The following is a 20,059-nucleotide window of genomic DNA, read 5'->3' as shown; positions in this document are numbered from 1 at the left end:
TGAAGTGGAGTTGTTGGATGAAGTTCTTTAGTCTAAACCATCATTTTGGCTTGTATTTAACTTTCATCTCTCATGCTTGTGCCAGGGGATGACTCCAAATCCCATCTTTAAGATGTACTCGATGATTAGGATGGCAAAGGTTGTAATGTAAGAGTGGGAGTTGTGTCGACTTAAGTCTGACTTCATTACCACAGTTCATTCCTGCTTACACTGTCAGAAAAAGCAAGGTTATGTTATATACAACAGTCAAAATGCCTTAGATAGTCCTTTATCAATAAACCCTGCTGGAAAAATCAGGTCGTGGCAGCCTTAAAAGAAAAAAATATATATATTTAATAAAACTGAATAAGAATCTAGGTCATCAAGGTTAAATGTATGGACTACTCTTATGGTGCTTTATTGTCCAAAATCCTAGATCTCAATCCTCAAAACATTTCCTCATTTAAATTCTACAAAATAAGAAAATCAGGGTAAGTAAATGATGCCAGAATCTTAATTTAAAGTGAACTGCCACTTTAAGAAACTAAACCTGGTTATTGGAACAGCGTATCTGGTTTTTGTTAGACCAAGGTGGTCTACCAGGTCAAAACCTGGTCCACCATTTACTAGTCAGGCAAATAAACCATTCAGACCAGCTAGAGACCATGTAAAACCTTGGATTTTCCAGCAGGAAACAACAAAACCCCACAAAAATCAAAGTCAGTTTTGAAAGTCATTGATCTGATTAGCTCCACAAGAGCAGTGAATTGGCTCGATGACCTGTTTGTTGTTAGTGGTGGTGAACCTGAGGGATCACGGTAAAAAGGCTGTTGGCTGCATTGGGGGATTGGGTCTGCTTTAATAGAGTGCTAAACAGCACGGCCCCTCTTACTCGATTTGGGGGCCGTTTATGAGCAGGCTCAAATTTCAGGGCCCCCCAATCCACCACACCACTCAAATAACCCCATTAAACCCTGAAGTCAATAGAGTTTAACAACCATCATTAACATGGCCTGTCTAGACTTTCAAATACTCACACAGAAGCATTTTGTTTTAGACTGTCTGCAATAATATACTAGACGTGTCAAAAATGTTGAGTGATAAGTGAAATCTGAAAAGTGTGTGTAATCTAGTCGCATTTAATAGCCAATAATGAGATTAGTAAAAGGTAATAAAAAAAAAATAAGCTAATGTGTGAATAAATAGTAATAGCATGCCACCAAACTGCAAATCAAGTGACAAAACTGAGCTTGGCTAATGAGTTTTAAAAGCTCCTGACAGGTTGAGTAAAGCGCAAATTTTAGGAGCACATGAAGTGCCTGATGTATATTTTGGCAGTGCTCTTTGTAATCAAATAAAAACCCTTTATGGTTCACGTTTTATTGTTCTCACACAGCAAGCGAATACCTTCTGCTCAAATGTACATAAAGCTTTCTCATAAACACACAAGAGGTTTCTAAACCGATAAGAGGGTTTCGCTGCATCCCTGCAGCACAAAAGACACCATATACAGGTAATTACAGTCGACAGAATTGAATTAGGGCATCAGGAGTCCAAAGGATGAAAAAAAATAAACATCAGACTGAAGGATATTGACCGTAAATTTTTATTAAACCTTTATTAAACATTTTGAGTATCAAAAAATCTTGGCAAGAAAGAAACACAAAGAATCCCCCATTGGTGCCAGTAGAAACTCTTTTTTTCTCCCCCAATAGAAAAATGCTGTTCATGGCACCTTACTGTAGTAACAATGTACAAAAATCATTACACAGACACACATACATATATGTCTATGTTGCACATCCACCCCATTTCGTTTGGTTGCATACATTACCATTAAATATGGACCTAGTTGGGACCTAAATCTGACATTTCCAGTTGATACTTAGACCGTTAAGTTTCTCTTTAAACGTGTGGTTGAAAGTCTATTCCCTTTTCTCAAAGCTGATATATATTAGTTCATTATTCGATGCTGTTAAGCAATACAAAGCAATACTTTAACTCAAACTGCATTATAGAGGTTTATATGAATTGATCGGGCACTGGTTGTGTAAAACTGTGCAGCTATACTTGTAATAAGGTCTGACTCGATTGGACAGACATGAGTAACTGGTCTCAAGTCTCAAAAGAGGTGACAAAACAACATGGGTAAATAAGTAAAAAAGACAAAGACACATAAATAAAGTACAATCACCATTGATATTCTTGGTTTGAGGGTTTGTATTTGGTCCTTCCACTGCTATAGTGCTGATAAAGTGAGCATTAAAGCAGCTTTTTGTACCGCCAGACATCAGATGCACCAGAAATCACCCTGTTTGAAAGGATGGAGAAGCTTTGCAAGCTTTCGAATCTTTCGAGGCAGATAATAAATCATCTGGCACTTCATAATTTTGTTTTTATGCCCGACAAGCAGCCATTCAAGGCAATAAGTGAGGACAACAAGTATGGAATTGTTTGATCTGCGGGTCAAAAGGTCAAAGAAAGACCTTAGTCACCCACATCACTGTCTTGGTCCCCGATGACCCACAAGAAGTGGAAGCTGAGAGCCAGGAAGGCGGTTCCCAACAGGTCACCCAGCGCTGTCAGGTATGGGATAGAGAAACTGTCCGGATCCTTCCCACTTTTCCACATGGAGTGCACCATCCAGTCCGAAATGCAAAGCAACAAGAACACCTTGGTTGGAGAGAATATTGAAAAGCGTCAGCCAAGCTTCGTTCTTGCATAAAACCACAGTCCCTTCCGCTGTACCTTTGGATGAACTCTCCCACACAATCTCACACAAACACAATCTCACACAAACACACACAATCTCACACAAACACACACAATCTCACACAAACACACACAAACACACACACAAACACACAAACACACAATCACACACACACACACACACACACAGGAAGCTCTAAACCAAAAAGAGACGGATGGAGTTATTCTTGAAGCAACTCAATGTTTTTGTTTATGGAGCTTCTCTGAAAACCTCGTCTCGGAAATTAAACAAGATCCCATTCTTTTGAAAAGCAGCGTTCCCATTTAAGACTAACATCCGATACGGCGTCAGATCTAAACATCATAAGGCTTTTCATTTAGCGCAGCTCATTAAACACCGGCAAATTAGCCCTGTGTTTGTCTTCGCTGAGCATCGCAGACTATTAAAATGCTCTTTTGGATCAGTGCGGCCCAGTGGATGCCAGCTTGTTTGCTTAATGGAGATGTAACATTTCAAATCTTCATCTTGCATTCAGCTGGAAGTTAAAAAGATGGACTGCAGCAATTCCTGAAGGCTTTTCGCCAGCCGCCCCGCATTTCCGTGCATTTGTGAGTGAAGGATTTTCATGTAAGTGAAATAAAAAAAAAACAAGGCCTGTCCATTAATCAGACTGACAGGTCGGTGTGAAACTCTATTTGGAGGTCTGACGCTCAGGTTATCCGGACGGCCGGCGTTAATTTATATCCGTTATATTAAGGTCAGCGCAAGATGGTTAAAAAGCGATTCGCTCTCAGCTGCAGATTTTAAACTTCAATTTAGGTAGCAGGAAATAAATGGCCATTTTAAAGGCTATTAATTGTGCCTGCCAGGCAAGATGAGTTTTGTGACATTATTTCAATAATTAACCTTGCGAACTTTTGCCTCACATTTTCTTTCCCTTTCCCTTTTTATTAGGGTTCTATTAATTAATGATTAAACTGTTAGGAAGGGAATGCCAGAGGCCTTCCGAGTAGCTGTGGAAAGTGATGGTTTGCTAATGTACACAAGTTGTTGAGGCCTGGCAAGATTGGGCTTGTAGTTCCACCCTGCGCAAACACACGGACACGCTTTTCCATCATAAGTACAGAGAAAGCAGTCAGAGATGCTGCATGGCTTTCATGCGTCCACTCACACACACACACACACACACACACGTTTACTTAGCTATCTAAATGAGGATGTATAACACTCCTGTTGTTTTATAGAAAGCTAATTATAATCAGTAGAGACAGAGTACATATAATGAGTAGTTAAACTCTATTTGAGGTTCCCTTAAGGAAGGTTGTGTCAGATTTAGCTAACTCATAAACCCGCTGAAAGCAAAGGTTAGGACAGTGTCCTTTTTAGGTTCACAGTGGCAGCAGAAAAAAAGGTTCAAAGTAAATGGAATGTGAACCGATACAGTTTAGTTTGCACTATTAGACTCATTACAGCTGATTCTTGTTTGAAAGTAGGTCATTTTATCATAAAACTAGCAAACTGTTCAAAAAGTGCTTGAAAACAATAACTACTGTTCGAAGGTTTGGGATCAGTTTTTTCTTAGTTTCTTAGACACTTCTTATGCTCACCATGGCTGCATTTACTTGATAAAATACAATAATATTCTGAATGGTTGTGCTGTCTAATATTTTTTTGGGGAACTTGTGGTTTCTTTAATGAATAAAAAATGAAAAAGGATAGCATTTGGAGTCAGTTTTTTATTTATTTTTTAAATAAATTAATCCTTTTATTTAGCAAGGTAAATGTTCAAATTATAAAAAGTGATAGTAAATGCTTATACTGTTACAAAAGGGTTTACACATTTTTTTTTGGAAGAGTAGATTGCCTCATCGGAAAAAAAAAATATCCCTGGAGAGGCATACGAATATCCAATTTAGACCCCTCTGTACAGCGTCACCAAAAATACTTAACAGCTATGTACTGGGAACATCATTTAACCCTGGAATGTCTTCATCTAAAGCAAACTCTGTTTTTTTTCTGGAATTCTATAGATGCCTTGTATTTGAAGACCCATGAAGGTCAGAGGTCAGGGGGCCACTTTCAGGGCACTAGACATACGTTCAACAAGCCAAGCTACAGCCGGAGCCGGCTAATAATTTTTTTCCTGAGTTTTAGTTCTGAGAAGCATAATTTAGCCATATAAGGGTTCTATATTGTGATAATTCTGTGATAAAAATATACATAATATAATAAAATATTATATAAAAATACATTTGATAAACTCAATGTATTGTTTTTTTTTTAATTAATTATTAAGAATATAAACTTATATTTTACTTTTTTTTTTTATAGTTTTTTCATTATAGTATTACGAGTTTTTTGTTTAATTACAGTTAAATAAATATTATCCAAAATGAAACTTTGTGCAAATATACGACAATCAATTTATACAACTGAGAAGTTTTGAGAAACATAAGAAGGAGAGTTAGAATTTGATGATTTATGTGCACCAAAAATATATCAGAGCAGCAGAAAAACCCAATTAATAGCCCCACTCATTTTTCCTGTCTCTCTCTCCTGAAGAATCCTTCTGAAGTCAAAGCAGTGAGGCTGTGGATCTCAAAGATGAGTGTGTTTAGGTTAGAGAGGGCGTTTCACGTACAATGTACACATACACACAAACTTCCTAAAAATACCACACATTCCACACAGTCGCACGCCAGCCTCTGAATGCACTTAACTGAGGTTTTCTGTAGGTAATCGATCTTAATTGCGATCCAAACAATTTATGAAAACACCCTTTTGGAATAACCGAACACTTGCAGATACATACATACCCATTTACACACACAAACAACACCTTCATGCTATCGCTAATGTCATCGCTGCGTCATTCAGAGGGGAAATGGGGCGTCTAAAAGCACTAGGGATTTTCTAAAAGGCTTGTAGGTTTATGATGGAAAAAACTGCATGTTGTAACATTGTTATATGCGGGCTGCTGGCGGCACATTCATTGCGATTACAATGAAGATGAAATAGATGAAATCCCCAGACCTGTATCGTAAAACGGGTGTCTGGTTTTATGATTAGCCTGACATTTTCGTCTGCTACAGGAAATGGTGCTTACAGCTGAGCCTCAAAATAGGTGTCAGATTTAATAAAAAGATATAGTGATGACAGGTTCTCTAAACAGCATGGAAATAACTGCAGTGTACAGCCTGTTAACTTTAGTGTGAAGATGTCAGTGCCTTGACATTGCTCAGCTAGAAAGCCCTATTTTTGTCAAGCTCACCTGGAAAAGAGCAGCAGCCAAATACACGACTATGAAGACGGGCGTCAGTGAGGTATGACCCCTTTCCATCAGATCAATGGTGTACAGGAAGATCAAATGACCAGGGATGACCAGTAACAGCAGTACTTGTGCTGACCTGTGATTGGCCCCTGAAAAAGAGAGGGGGGAGAAAAATCTGAATCTGAATAACAACAATGATATTAAAGGGGTTCTGAATTGAGAAATTACATTTTGACATATGAGAGGTCCAACATTGTGCTAGAAAAACGTCCTGTAAGTTTCAAATCATAAAATGTCCTCATTAATCTAAAATCTAGCTTTTATTGAAACCAAGCTGCCAAAATGGTTCGATTCATATTTCATCTCAGTATGACGTCATACTGCAATGAAAGACTGCCTCTGCAGATCAACACCTGCTTCGACATCACTGCATCTTTAGCCCCACCTCCAAATAAAGTAAATAATACAAAATATTTTAAATGGAATGCTATAGAAATATATTTTATAATATTCAAATTATGATCCTCATACAGTACAGTACAGTTCTATTAATTATATATCATTAGAATTATTTATCATTTTTGTATTATTTATATACTTTTATTGTATTTATTCATATTTTGAATAAGCGATTCTTTTTTATTTTAGTTGAAGTTTTATTAATTTTATCAGCTTTTTTCATTTTTATTAGTTTTTAATATTTATATTTAGTTTTTATTTTTATTTTAGTATTAGCAACATTAGCAACTCAGTTTAAACATTTAACATATAATCGCAGCATATAATCATTGCAGTTAACAGGATTCACAGTCTGTTTGATTTCAGGCAATTTGTAACTATCTGCATGATTTTTTACTGTACCTTTCTGTCATAGTCCACTAATAACCTACTCATAAATATAATGTAAAAACTTAACATTTTCTGTAAAGCTGCTTTGCAACAATTTGTAACATGAAAAGCGCTATACAAATAAACCTGAATTGAAATTTAGTTAGTTGACAAGGCAACATTTCTTCTTTTTTTAAGACGTTTAAGTTTTTAATGAGTATGAAGGTATATAATTTTATTTCTTCAGGTACATTTCAATTAATGAAAATGATTTTTAATTAAAAAAATAAAATAAAAGTTTTAATCTTTTACCAAGCTAACTTTCCTGTTTGTCACAACAATGGAGAATGAGTGAGCGGAATGATCTTGTCCACACTGATAGAATCCAGCATTAAGACACCTGAAACACCAAAGACACAAACATCCTTCCACGTGTGATCTGTGCACGTGCGTGTCTGCTCATATTTGATTTATTCTATATATTCTAAGTGAATATGCATACTGTAAACATCTCATTCACAAACACTACACTTCTCACTCCATTAGCATCCTGTCAGCGCCCACAGTATGACTTCCCTGTGCACTCAGAGCCCTTGAAGGAGGAAGATTTATGCCCATCTTTCCAGATGGCACTGCTAAGCTTGCAGTGGGCACCGTGCCCCTCATGTACTCGGGCATCTGGACTCTGTCCCCAGAGTCCTCTTGTTTCTCTAAGAAAGAGTCCTGCGTCAAAGCTTCAGCATCAACATGCCATCCGCAGCCTCTGTTGTTTATAAGAAGCGTGCTCTGCTTTTCTCCGAAATGGATTGTTATACACAAACCACTGTTACACACACTCCATTAAAGCTAATGTATACACACTTGCAAGCCCTGGTAAGGGATGTTGCTCTAAACACTGGTTACTTGTTCTCGCTCTCTTGAATACAGGCTATCAAAACAAAAACTGCCTTCGAAGTGTGTTTAAGTCACTCTCTTTAAATATGTAGGACTTAAAGGATGTTATGAGGATTTAAAATGACACGAGCGGTTTGGAGCCCTTTAGCAGATATGCTCCACACATACTGAGCTGTGGTGTATGTATTTATGTATTTGAAATATTAATTTTCACATAAAAATTACGACAGCCCCACATTTCTGCCAGTTATGGAACAATTTCCACCACAACCAGCAATTTTGTCTCTAATAAAATTAGTGATAATAACCAAAGAGATAATTGTATCAGGGAAGAGTGTATGATTACATTTCAGAATCAGAAGAAAAAGAAGAATCAGATGAGCTTTGTTACCAAGTATGTTTACACACAAGGAATTTGACTTGATGACAGGAGCTTCCAGTGCAGAAGAAAGTACAGCATAGTGCAGACATACATAGGAATAACACAGTAGGAACGCAATATAACAGAATTAAATAATGTACTATATACAGAATAGAAGTATAGGAAATTTTTTTAGATGTTTAAATAAATGTACAGATAAGTGTGCATATATGTTATTTACAAAGTGTGCCCTTCAAAAGTGTACAAATTTCGGATTCTGTCTATGAATATGTCAGTTGTTATGGACGTTGTATAATTATGAAAGTTTAATTGTTCAGGCTGCATGTAATATATTTTTGTGCCTTGCTGTTCTAGTGGTCAGGTTTAGATTTTAATAGTAGATTCTTATGTAATATTTTATAAATGTGTCAAATTATTCAGACAATGTAACAATATTATTGAATTGTGTATTTAGGATTCACAAAATAGTTATTTTATTAACAAAAAGGTTTTGGATTTCATTTCCACCACAGAATGAATGGAATATTGTTATGTAGTGTAAAGGATATTTACTCATGAAGGTTCATTCAGAATTCTCTTGTGATATATATTCACTGATGGACACTGCTCATGGACAAATGAAATAAACTAGCATGTGTGCTTAGGGTTTAATTTCTCAAAGTGTACAGGGTCAAACATGGCTATATATTTTATGAACTAGAATGTGTCTAGGGCACACGTTGGTGTAATTTAAAGCGGACTGGGGCAATGGTCGGGGTTACCTGTGCCACAGAAGGTGCGGCAGGGGTAGTAGCAACCCTTGGCCTCGTCAGGAACCTCTCCAGGGGTGCTGTGTAAGTGCAGGTAGGTGGATATACGACTGGACTGGATGGCCACCAGGTTTCCTCCAATACCTATATTATAACAGTACACAAAGAAAAAATCTGAATAAAAAAAAAACAGTTGCCTGTTTCAGACACGTTTGAGGCTTAAGTAAATCTGCGAATAACTGTCATGTCAGTGAAGCTTCTGCAGTGAAATCTATGTATACAGGCTTTATTTTTTTTCACTGGCAGCCATGAGTCACCAGTACTAACTCTGCTTTTGTCCCCCGCCTCTTTATCTCTCTCTCTCTCTCTTTCACACACCAACATGCTCAGCCCTTCCCTTTCCCCTCCCTCTCTCTCTCTTTCTCCTGAGTAAAGTAGAGTGGTGTCCAGAGCCGCAGTAACGATACGTCACGCCCAACAGTTCTGGGGTAAGACAAGCAAGTGAGAGAAAGAGAAAGACAGGAGACAGAGGACAGAACAGAACGGACAACACAGAGACTGGCTGAACATACACATTCTCTCCTCTTTTTAAACCATCTGGCTTGTCACTTTGCTGAACTAAAACATCTGCTTTTGAAATAGAACTAAACAGAATGAAATTAAATAGAATAAAAAACAATGGATATTTGTAAACAGAACAAAACAAAACAAATCAAACAGAAAAGGGAAAAGAACAAACACACAATAAAACTACATAAACTACAATTGCACAGAGCAGAATAGAGCAGAAGGACTAAATAGAATGGAACATAATAGACTATAAAATAGAACCGAACAGCACAAATAATGAATCTAGATGAATAGAATAGAATTAAACAGAAATAAAAAATGATTGAAAAATTCAATTGAAAAGAATAAAACAGAAAAGAAATTAACAAAAAAGATAGCAATTTTAGTGAAGGAATACACTGTCAAATCCATCAACCAACTGTTGGGGGTTTGGGAATTGCTTTAAAAAGCTGTTACCAGTTGCCACTCCAGGAAAAAAAACGCCAGAAATGTTTCTTTCAGCTCAAAATGTTTAGTAACTGAGAGTGGACAGTCAAGACAAATGGACATTATTTAAAAAAAATATATACATTCAGTTCACAGCCTAACAGGAAATTGAAAATCTGAATTACAATAAAGCACAGCAAATCAATTTCTCACATACAGTATTGCATTCATGCCCACAATGGCAATAACATTACCCATCGTTAAAAAACAGACCTGAGGGAGAACGATTATCTGTTAGCACAGCTCAGGCTTCTGCACAGTTAGCTCCAACAAGGCCGTGTTTATGTTTAATGCAGCGGTTACCATTACGCCTCACTGTGCCACGTCCCTGTGGCAGTGCTGGAGAGACGCCATCTGTATGAAGGAGTGTGTGGGAAGGTGTCTGCGGTTCAGATTAACTGGCCAGGTCTAAAATTTCTCCAATTTCTCATAAACAAGCAACAACATGACATTTTGAATATGGGTTGGAGGCATGAGAAAGGATTGTATGGGAATTGTTTGACCTTTCCTGGAGCAACCAGGTCCAATTAATCTGATGCTTGTTTTAGCTATGTGTGCCAACAGGAAATGGAGATGATATGCAACCTCATTTCTGTCCAAGCAGTGGGACTAAAATATATGTACGCCTTAATCTGGGTCACAGATCTGATGAGACTTTGGCTAGGTGTGCAGCAGGGCTCTATTATGGGCCCAATTTGTTATCGGTAAGTACACTGTCTGGGTTGGGATGTGCAAAACTAATTATTTCTAACATGTATAATTATTAGGCTGGATACAGGTTTACTTGACTCCCATTGGACAAGTCCTAAAGGGAATTTTTGTAAAACATTGTTCTGTTCAAAACAGAACTACTTTAAACTCAACATATAGTTTTAAAAGACAATGTTTGCAGTGCAGTGAGCCTATAAAAAAAATAGCATGAGATGCAATGTCATAGTTCTGTCTGAATGTATAGATAGATGTTGTAGTTTTAATTGGGATGAATTTAAAGATGCTTTTCTTAGAGAGTTTTATCATACATGTCTTATGGCTAAAGCACAGCACGTTAATTAAAGCAGTGCCACCAAAAACCTTTATGCTAAAAAAGATGTACAAAAAAAATCTAGATAAACCACACTAATTGGTTTGTTGGGCAACCATTGAACCACTGTGACCCATCCACGTACTAGGGATGATAAGAGAGGTCTGACTTTGCTCTATTTACGTATAATGGAAACCATTTTCTAAAGTGGCACATGAGCATGTGTGTGTTGCAATCATTTAAATTACCTTCTCTGACTCGCTTCCTGTTTGGCCAGACAAACCACAGAAGCCTCTGTTACTCATCCTATCTCACTCTTTCCACCTGTTTTGAGTTCCTCGGTAATTCATTCTCTACTCAGTTCCACGTCTATCTGAGAACTGAAAATAAAACCTTTGATTTTGAGACATTCTGATATAAATTCTGTCTTCTTTCACGCACACGCAGAGATTCAAACAGCTGTTTGGTGGTCTGGGCGGGAGAACACAGACAGGCTGCAGACAGCATAAATGTCTCTCATTAGTGTGCTTTAATTAAAAATCGTATGGCTCTTTGTGGAGGTGCCATGGTCCTGGCTTCAACTCAAGCTCAACTACGGCAATTAATGACTTCACCCTACAGCTCAATCTCATCTAACCCTATTTCAGCTTAATTCCATCCTTTGTCTTTTTCTCAGTATGGAAATGCTCATTAAAATCTGAAAAAAATAAAAATATATATATGCCACAAGGATTCTTATGTGACTTTAAAAGAGGGCGGTTATTGCAGAGATGTTTCTTTGAGGTAATAACAGTCTGAAAGGGGACTGAAATATCAGCTGAAAGCAACAATGTGTGCCGTGGAGATGGGTGCATTAGGAATAAAGGTCTACAAATTAAGGTTTTAAAAGCTTAAACCTTTTAAAAGAAAAATAAGACACAAATAAGACAGATACTGGAGATACTGATGAAGTTTGGCCTATTATGCAGAGTATTGACCAAAATGTCAAGAATTATTTTCCAGTATTTACAAGTGCTGTACTATTTGTAGAGAAAGACAAACAGTATAAGCTCTATAGAATATTTTTTGTATAGAATAACAAATCTCACCATTGATAACAGGTGTGTAAACCACAATCCCAGCCAGGTTGGGATCTGACACAGTTTTGTCCAGAATGAGTCCTCCAATACTGAAATAGGGACAATGTTTTTGTGTTAGAGGGGCAAATCTGCGAATCTGTGGCCAGGTGTGTGAGGTGTGTGTACGTGTGTATCTCACCTGCTGATGAACATGGCAGTGATAACGGGCTCCCAGCCCGAGTAGAGCAGCTGACGGCTGGCGGGATGTTTGGAAGAGATGACCATCCACAGCGGAGTCAAACACATGAAGAAGGCACACACCAGAGACGACACATATGGGTGAGAGTCTGATCCAACAGACAGAGAAAAACACCTCAGTAAACACAGATTCTGTTTGTATTTTTTGGGACACTCACGCTTCCTTCATGCTCTCAGTTATGTGGCCAAAATGTTATACAAAATACGGTCTAAAAGATTTCTGTCACTAAAATATTCTTCTTTTCGAAAGAAATTAAAACTTTTTTTCAGTGAGGATGCATTAAATTGATCACAAGTGACAGTAAAGTCATTTATAATGAAACAAAATATTAATATTTCAAACAAATGCTGTTCTTTTGAACTTTCTATTCAAAGAATCCTTTAAAAAAAAATCTAATTATGGTTACTAAGAAGAAACTTTTTTTAACACTGATAAAGAAACTGAAGACTGGAGTAATGGCTGGTGAAAATTCAGTTTTGCCATTACAGGAATAAATAAAATTCTATAATAAAAATATAATAATAAAAAAACTTATTTTAAGTTGTAATATTATTTCACAATTTTGCTGTTTTTATTGTCATTTTCCCATAAGAGACAGTAGTGATAACTTAACAGAAGTGTCGTCCTGCTCTCTGACCGCGCACTATAACCAATTTTCTGCCATTTTCCAAAAACTGAGATGGATTGACAGCCATAACGGGAGACTGACAGCTATGCTTCCATTCAGACAGAACACATAAACTGAAACTATGTTGGGTTTTGGAATATTTTGAAAATGTATTTAAATATATTTACGATGATTTTGCTGGCAACACAAGACTCAGAAATATTGTGAATATCACAACAAATTTTATTCTGTTTGTATTTGCTTTCCTATTATAAGTTTCCTAAAGATTATGGCATTACATACATATATGATTCTTTTTTGTCTCGTGAACAACTCTCAAACATTTCAGTAGTCTCTTGAGTTTTTGTTTCATTTTCACGTGGCACATTCTTCCTTTTCAAATTGACGCAAAACCTATGATTGATTTGATTCCCAATTTGTTTTGCGGCATTACACAAAAAAAAAAATGTTCATGTTAATCTTAATGTGGCACTCCGATCAGGATGGACGGTTATGTTCTGCTGCTGTGTACATGCAGCCGTACTGACTGGCTCTAACTGGATTTGAGCAGATTGAGCGAAAAAATTCGTAAAAAAAAAAAAAAAAAAAAAAATCAAATCTTTTGATGCAAACAGTGATGCAAAAGAGGTCTCACTTTTTGCTAAATCACACATTAAACAGCCTTAATCTTTAAATACCAAACATAGAGGCAACATCTGTGTGACTTTACTTAGTGTGAGATGGGCCTGACAGGGCAGCGGTGTGCACTAATGATGGCAGAAGCCTCTCTTCTTGGCTGGTTGGCATGGCTGATATGGTTTTGGCGTGGCGCGGTGGTGCCATTTGCCTTGCCCTCACCTCACTTCACCTCTCTCAGAAAAGGAAAGACTAAAAAAAGGAGCACGGCGCTCAGTCTGGGGCTTATCACACTGAGTCATAATGGACCGAAGCCCCATTAAACTCAGCATTAAGACTCCAGAATGCTGCTCAGGATGGCCCATGTGTAACTTTCACACTTTTTAGATATTGTGTTTGTGTGTGAGAAAGACGCTGGCTACTTGGCTATGCTTGTTAGGGCCAAATGAAAAAGTTGCCACAAACAAAGAACCACGTTGAAAACCAAATTTAAAGTGATCATCCATATTTAAAAAAAAACTGATACATTAACTGATCCTTGATCCTTTCAAATAGGTTTTACAGTATGAATAAGAACAGACAATAACTGACAATAAAGTTAATTTCTAAATTATTTTTTTGTTCTTTGTTAGTTAAATATTTAATTAAAAAAAGATAAATGATTTATTAATGTAACATTGACATTAATAATATAAAATATTTAGAAGTTAATTTCTAAATTATTTTTTGTGTTCTTTGTTAGTTCAATATTTAATTAAAAAGATTTAATGATTTATTAATGTAACATTAACATTTAATAATATAAAATATTTAGAAACATTTTATATCCTTAAAATATATAAACACCAAATATAAATAATTGCAAATTACATCTTTTAAATACAATAATAAGGTAATAAAGTGAAACGGGGAGCTGTCAAAAAAGTAACATTTAATAATTTAATATTATATAATATTTTCATGATATTAAAGAACTCTCTCTCTCTCTGCATAGATATATTATAAACATATAAATCATTTAAATGAATACAATTTAAAACAAGGCATACATTATAGAAAAAAATAAACCGTATATAATACCAAACAGGAATGAATGAATGGACAAGAATTTTAATTTCTAATTATTCTAATAGCACCATTTAATGAAAACATTTTCATAATCTTAAAAATATATATATACACACACACACACACACACATATTATATATATATAATATATAATAGTGAGAGATACATACTGACCCCTGTGTGTGTGTGTGTGTGTGTGTGTGTATTTCATGAGAATGTGGATCTGCAGACCCAGCGAGTTCATGCACTGTGTCACAACACTCTCATTGTCCTGAGCCAGACTCATTAGCAGCTTGACCCTACCCATAAAACATATCAACCCCACTGCCCCATAAACTGTAACTTACACACCTCACATCTGCTGACACCTGCAACAGCGTGTGAGAGTGTGAAATGTGCTGCTACGCTTAAGATATATAACTGATCACACTTTAATATGACAGATTAAGACTGAAATATGTGACGTTTTTCCACATAATATTCTTTAGACAGCTTTATGACAAATGCATGGAAACCGAATTCCCTCAAAGCTAAATCCAAAGTAATAGATTCTTGCGCCCTCTTGTGCTAGAAAACTGAAAGTATCACTCTTTCTCTGTTACAGTTCCTAGTGTCTGCTGTCAACAAAGGTGGCTTTCTTTGAAGGCTGATAATGTGACTCATTTGTACTAACATACTTTGAATTTGAGTGTGCATATGATGCCAAAAATGCTGTCTAGCTAGGCAGCTCACTAGGGTTTGGAACAGAGCCCTTATTTTTGTACACATCTTTCTTACCTAGGCAGTTGTAGAGGCCCTGGCTGATCCATGCCAGGATGGCCAGCGTGATGAGGTCACCAAAACTGGCAGCGATGGGGGTGGCTACATTATCAGGGTTGATGCCTGTCTTCTTAGAGCCCACAATCACACCCACCATTAATATACCTGAAGAGAAGAGTCATTGTTCACCTAACTCACTTGGAACTGGACATTCATAATGTGAAACCTTACTAATAACAAATGTGGTATTGTGATTGAACAATGTGGCCATGATTTGTTGTGAAAAGAAACGTTTTAGTAAATACATGTAAGAGTATTAGAGGTTAATCTGTTGCACAGACCTTGCAGCAGAGATGCTATGAAGGCTGTTGCGACGCTACTGGAACACAGCAACACGGCGTGACCGATCTGGAACTTTCCCTCAGGAATCCAACCCAGTACAACGGCTGCTACTGCTGCCAGGAACCCTATTACCGTGGCCTGCACCTGAGAAAGAGACGGACAGAGTTAACAGTGGGTTTCATTTATTTCAAAAATACATATACTTTTTTTTTTAGTAAATATAAAAATATATATTTTCTTATTTACTTCATCATTTTCTTATATTTTTAAAGATAAAATAACTAAAAAAATTACAAAAATGATATATATATATATATATATATATATATATATATATATATATATATATATAGTTTTTTTTTTTTAATCTTTTATTACTTATTATATATACACTTACATAGACACTTCACTTTGTTTTTGTTTTATCATGGTCTGTGTAAATATGGAAACCCATAATCTTGGTAAGATCTCTCTTCCTTTTCCAGGTAAAAACCCTGATGCAAAATAACCATGTGTGAACGTATTTTTAATTTTCTGAGTCTGTACTGTACATGTAACCCTACTGAAAGCTCTTACCTGTTTCAGCGCCAGATTCCCAATAATAAGATTCCACTTCTCTATGGGTGAGTCCATTTTCCCCACATTCACCTAAAGACAACAAAATTGATGAATTCTTTTTTTTCTCCTCTCATTACTATTACATTCAGTCACCTAGACTGCGGTCACTAAGATGTAACATATGTCTTATGCACATTTTCTAGCACTTCCTAACTGAAATGCAAAGGCAAAAAGTAGTCAAAACACTGATAAATGATAAATATTTCAAATATGTTCACCCAAAAATAAAAGCACCTTTATTTAGGAACATTAAGATCTTGTGCAGTGACAATTTTTACATTAGCGTTATGCACAAATTATTTAAAAATATTTAAAAAATTATTAAAATTGTAACATTTATACATCATGGTAATAATATATATAAGTTGTACTGAATTTATTGTAATTAATTACAATAATTACATTGATTTATATTAACAATTTAATTTACATTCATCAAAAAAAGAGAATAACAATGCAGAAAAATCTTAAAGTCCCTAAAAAGAGGCTTAAAATATTATATAAAACACAATATTTTCTTTTAATCTTTTAATTCGGGACTTAAAAGCTAAACCAAGAAAACAATAGTATGTGACCAAATGCCTTCTGTTCTGAGTGGTGGATTTTGGCATTGGGTATTTTACATCGAAAAGAAAACCGAAATGTTAAGTTAATAATATTTTTGGTTTGGAATAGATCTCTGCCCACAGAATAAAAAGATGGCCGACTCTACAACCGATGAGCCAGTGTGTGCACGCAGGTGTGTGCGCTTAAGAAAACACAGGAAACAAATGTAAATGTGAAAGAGCAGCGTGTAGGGGAGAGCCGTCTGAGGGCAATAGACTCAGTGTGTGTTTTTCTTTTTTTTCCCCCAGCTGCATAAGGGTGAACAGAAGGCCTGTACTTTCGCCCTTCTCCTCCACTCGGTCCACACCGCCAGGGTTTGTTTATTCTTTCACCTCGAGGGGGGACGACAGATTTGCCATGAGAACACTAGACGCTAAACAGCATGAGCTGAAACCCCTCTGAGCTCTAAAGTCCCGGACTGACAAAAAAAAAAAAACACACACTAGCTACCAAAAAAATTTAATGACTCTGTCAGCAGATATCAGCCGAGTCTCCAGCGCCCAGAGGAGAGGAGAGTGGGAGAGAATCTGTTACTAAACTAGAATATATAATCTAATCTACGCACACAAACAAACCCACCTGAGACTTTATCTATGGAAAATACGTTCTTAAAGACGACAAGAAACAGCATTTGGAACATTTTTACAAGGGTCAGAAATTTAGGTCCTAATGTTGCATGGCAAAAAGGCCTCCAAAATTAATGTTGCCACAAAAATAACTAAATAAACAATTTAAATAACTAAATAAAAATAAAACTAATAATTGTATAGCATTTGCACATAAATTATATTTTAGATTTCTAGATAATATTTAATACATTTTACCTTTAATTTATTAATTAAACACTTGATGTTCAGTTGCTGTAGTTGACGAGATATTGACAGTATTGCTTACGTCAACAGAAAATACACTAGTGAGGTCTAAGAAGTATAAATATAGTAAAAGATTATAAAACAATCCTGCACAACAGGGCATTTAGACAGTAAAGATTACATGTTGTGAGATTACATGTGTTTTTCTTACTCAGAGACACATTGGGGTTGGAATACTTATTGAGTCATAACCATAATAACAGGCTTGCTAGATATTTTATCACTGATATACGGTTTTTACTAGCAGGCCTAGTCTGTGGAGATGGGCACTGACATGAATCGTCAGGTCCCGATAGGTGAGAGCATGCCCAAAACAGGCCAAGATCTCTCCATGAAGCAACTTCGCATCAGTGGAACACTTCTTATCAGAGCTGACAGTCACTTCTAATCAATTGACAGGCACACCTAATGTGAGCTAAAGCAAGATCCAGATGTGTGAAAACAGCTGGAAGATAGTTAGGATACTGACCGCTGTGGAAAGCCTGGAAGCGAGGGTCATCTCTAGGTTTCCTTTCAAACCCAAAAGAGCCGGAACCAGGATGAAGATCTCTGTAATGTTTTTAAATGCTTCCCAATGCTGAAAAAAAGAGGAGAGATTTCTATTCGGTCTATGGAGTGGTTCTCAGCCAAGGGTACAGGGTCCAATAAGGGGCCTCAACAAACATCACTTAAAAATAAAGAAAGACAAACAGGTTTGGAAACAACATAAAGGTGAGTAAATGCTGCCTTTAAAGTTTCAAAAACTCACTTGTACTATATCCAGCACAACTCCGGCTGAAACCGTCCCAAACCCAGCTAGAAGGAAGGGCACCAGTATCTGCAATGCCATGGCGAGGGGTGACTCTTTGGGCATATTTCTAGTTGCCTGCGGCTGCCCTTCCTCTTCGCTCTCCTCTTCCTCATCGGCCTCTTCTCCCGAAAGCCTGCCCTCAGGCAGCATGGGCTCGGTCTCTGTATAGCGTCCATCTCCGGCATCAGACAGGCTGATGGACGTTCGGCTGCTGCGGTCCGAGTGGCGGCGGGGCTCACGGTGGAACCCGTTTTTGAGGGACTCTGGCTTGGGTGTGCCGAGGTCCACCATGGCTAGCCGTTCCTCCTTTAGTGCAGTGTAACCAGCAGGTACCATGGTCTGAAGCAAGGAGGGTATGGGTCTAAATGAGATGGAGCTCCAGGCTCCTCCAGCCTGAGCTGCCAGACTAGGGCCCAGGGAGCTGAGCACAGCGCCCCCTATGGTTCGGAGGCTCATATTGCAGACAGAAACCAGTTGGGCTCATGGCCCTCTGGACTTTGAGAAGAGCAGCAGATCAGCAGAAATGGCAGGTGGCATCCATAACAGCTATGAAGAAGCTTTGACAGTATCGCAGTGACCTGATAAAGATAAGCACAGAGGAAATTCATTAACAAAAGTGTCACATTCGAGGTCACACTATCATTATAGGCTTTCTCTTAGTCTGTCTGCAGCAGTTATTTGATCTAGATGCTGAACTGGCAGTCACAGTGCTTTCTACACAGTCCAAACTTTATTTACTTAAACATCAGTTACAAAAAACTTCATACTTGGAACTAACCTCTGAACCCCTTCTGTATTAATATTTATGGAAACGTATAAATACAGTTATCTGACAACTGCAAAAAATAATAATAAAAAATATATATTATATATATATATATATATATATTTATATTATATATATATATATTATATATATATATATATATATATATATATATATATATATATGTATGTATAATATTTTTGTATATATATATATAGCAAAATAAAATTCAAAGAACTTATAAAACATAAAGGAAATGAACAAATGCATCATATAATGCTTCCGAACAAGACATTATTAAGCCTGTAAGTAACTAATCACATATTTTACCGATTTTATTAGAAATATAACTATAATATAACAATATATTATGATGATGATGATGATGATTTTACTTTGGACAAACTAATTTAAAATTCCTGATTTGTTAAGTTTTTATGGTTTATGACCATAAAAAAATACTCAATTGTAGTCTAAACCTTTATAACTTAGATGACTTGTGGATTGGAATCACCCCAAAACATCCTAAATATTCTTCGGCTGCCTGATGGTAAACACTAATGATTAACGTTAATCATTTAAACTGCGAAGCCTGGACGAATGGAACAAATGCGTTATTTTATTTAAACAATGTCTCTGAAGGGTGTAAAGATAATAAAGGACTGTAGTTACCGTGATATTTTAGTTCCGTCGAGACGAGCTTCTGCTTCGCTGTTCGCTGGACTGGAGCTCGGAGCTCTGTCTGTGACAGCGGCGGCGCGTCATCACTGCGGCGGGAGCGAGC

The 20,059-nt window shown here is 36.8% G+C and overlaps 1 protein-coding gene across 1 annotated transcript; it reads right to left on the bottom strand.

The window, feature by feature from the left end:
• Positions 1-1,567: 1,567 nt before the first annotated feature.
• On the bottom strand, positions 1,568-20,056 carry LOC132105594 (solute carrier family 41 member 2-like). Its single transcript, XM_059510832.1, has 11 exons — positions 19,948-20,056; positions 18,468-19,087; positions 18,189-18,296; positions 16,200-16,271; positions 15,623-15,767; positions 15,300-15,446; positions 12,151-12,298; positions 11,982-12,061; positions 8,829-8,960; positions 5,964-6,112; positions 1,568-2,652 (listed from the first exon to the last, which is right to left on the bottom strand). The coding sequence occupies exons 2-11, from the start codon at positions 18,963-18,965 to the stop codon at positions 2,467-2,469; spliced, it is 1,665 nt and encodes a 554-aa protein (XP_059366815.1). The 5' UTR covers positions 18,966-19,087; positions 19,948-20,056; the 3' UTR covers positions 1,568-2,466.
• Positions 20,057-20,059: the final 3 nt, after the last annotated feature.

The sequence above is a fragment of the Carassius carassius genome, chromosome 26 (assembly GCF_963082965.1).
Source record: "Carassius carassius chromosome 26, fCarCar2.1, whole genome shotgun sequence".
NCBI lineage: Eukaryota > Metazoa > Chordata > Actinopteri > Cypriniformes > Cyprinidae > Carassius > Carassius carassius.
This window is presented reverse-complemented; position numbering and strand designations above follow the sequence as displayed.

Coding starts and splice junctions, on each gene's coding strand:
- LOC132105594 (XM_059510832.1), bottom strand. CDS start 18,965: ATGAGCCTCCGAACCATAGGGGGCGCTGTGCTCAGCTCCCTGGGCCCT. Junction 18,297..18,467: donor TTGTGCTGGATATAGTACAA/GTGAGTTTTTGA, acceptor TCTTTTTTTCAG/CATTGGGAAGCATTTAAAAA. Junction 12,062..12,150: donor ACTGCCATGTTCATCAGCAG/GTGAGATACACA, acceptor TCCCTATTTCAG/TATTGGAGGACTCATTCTGG.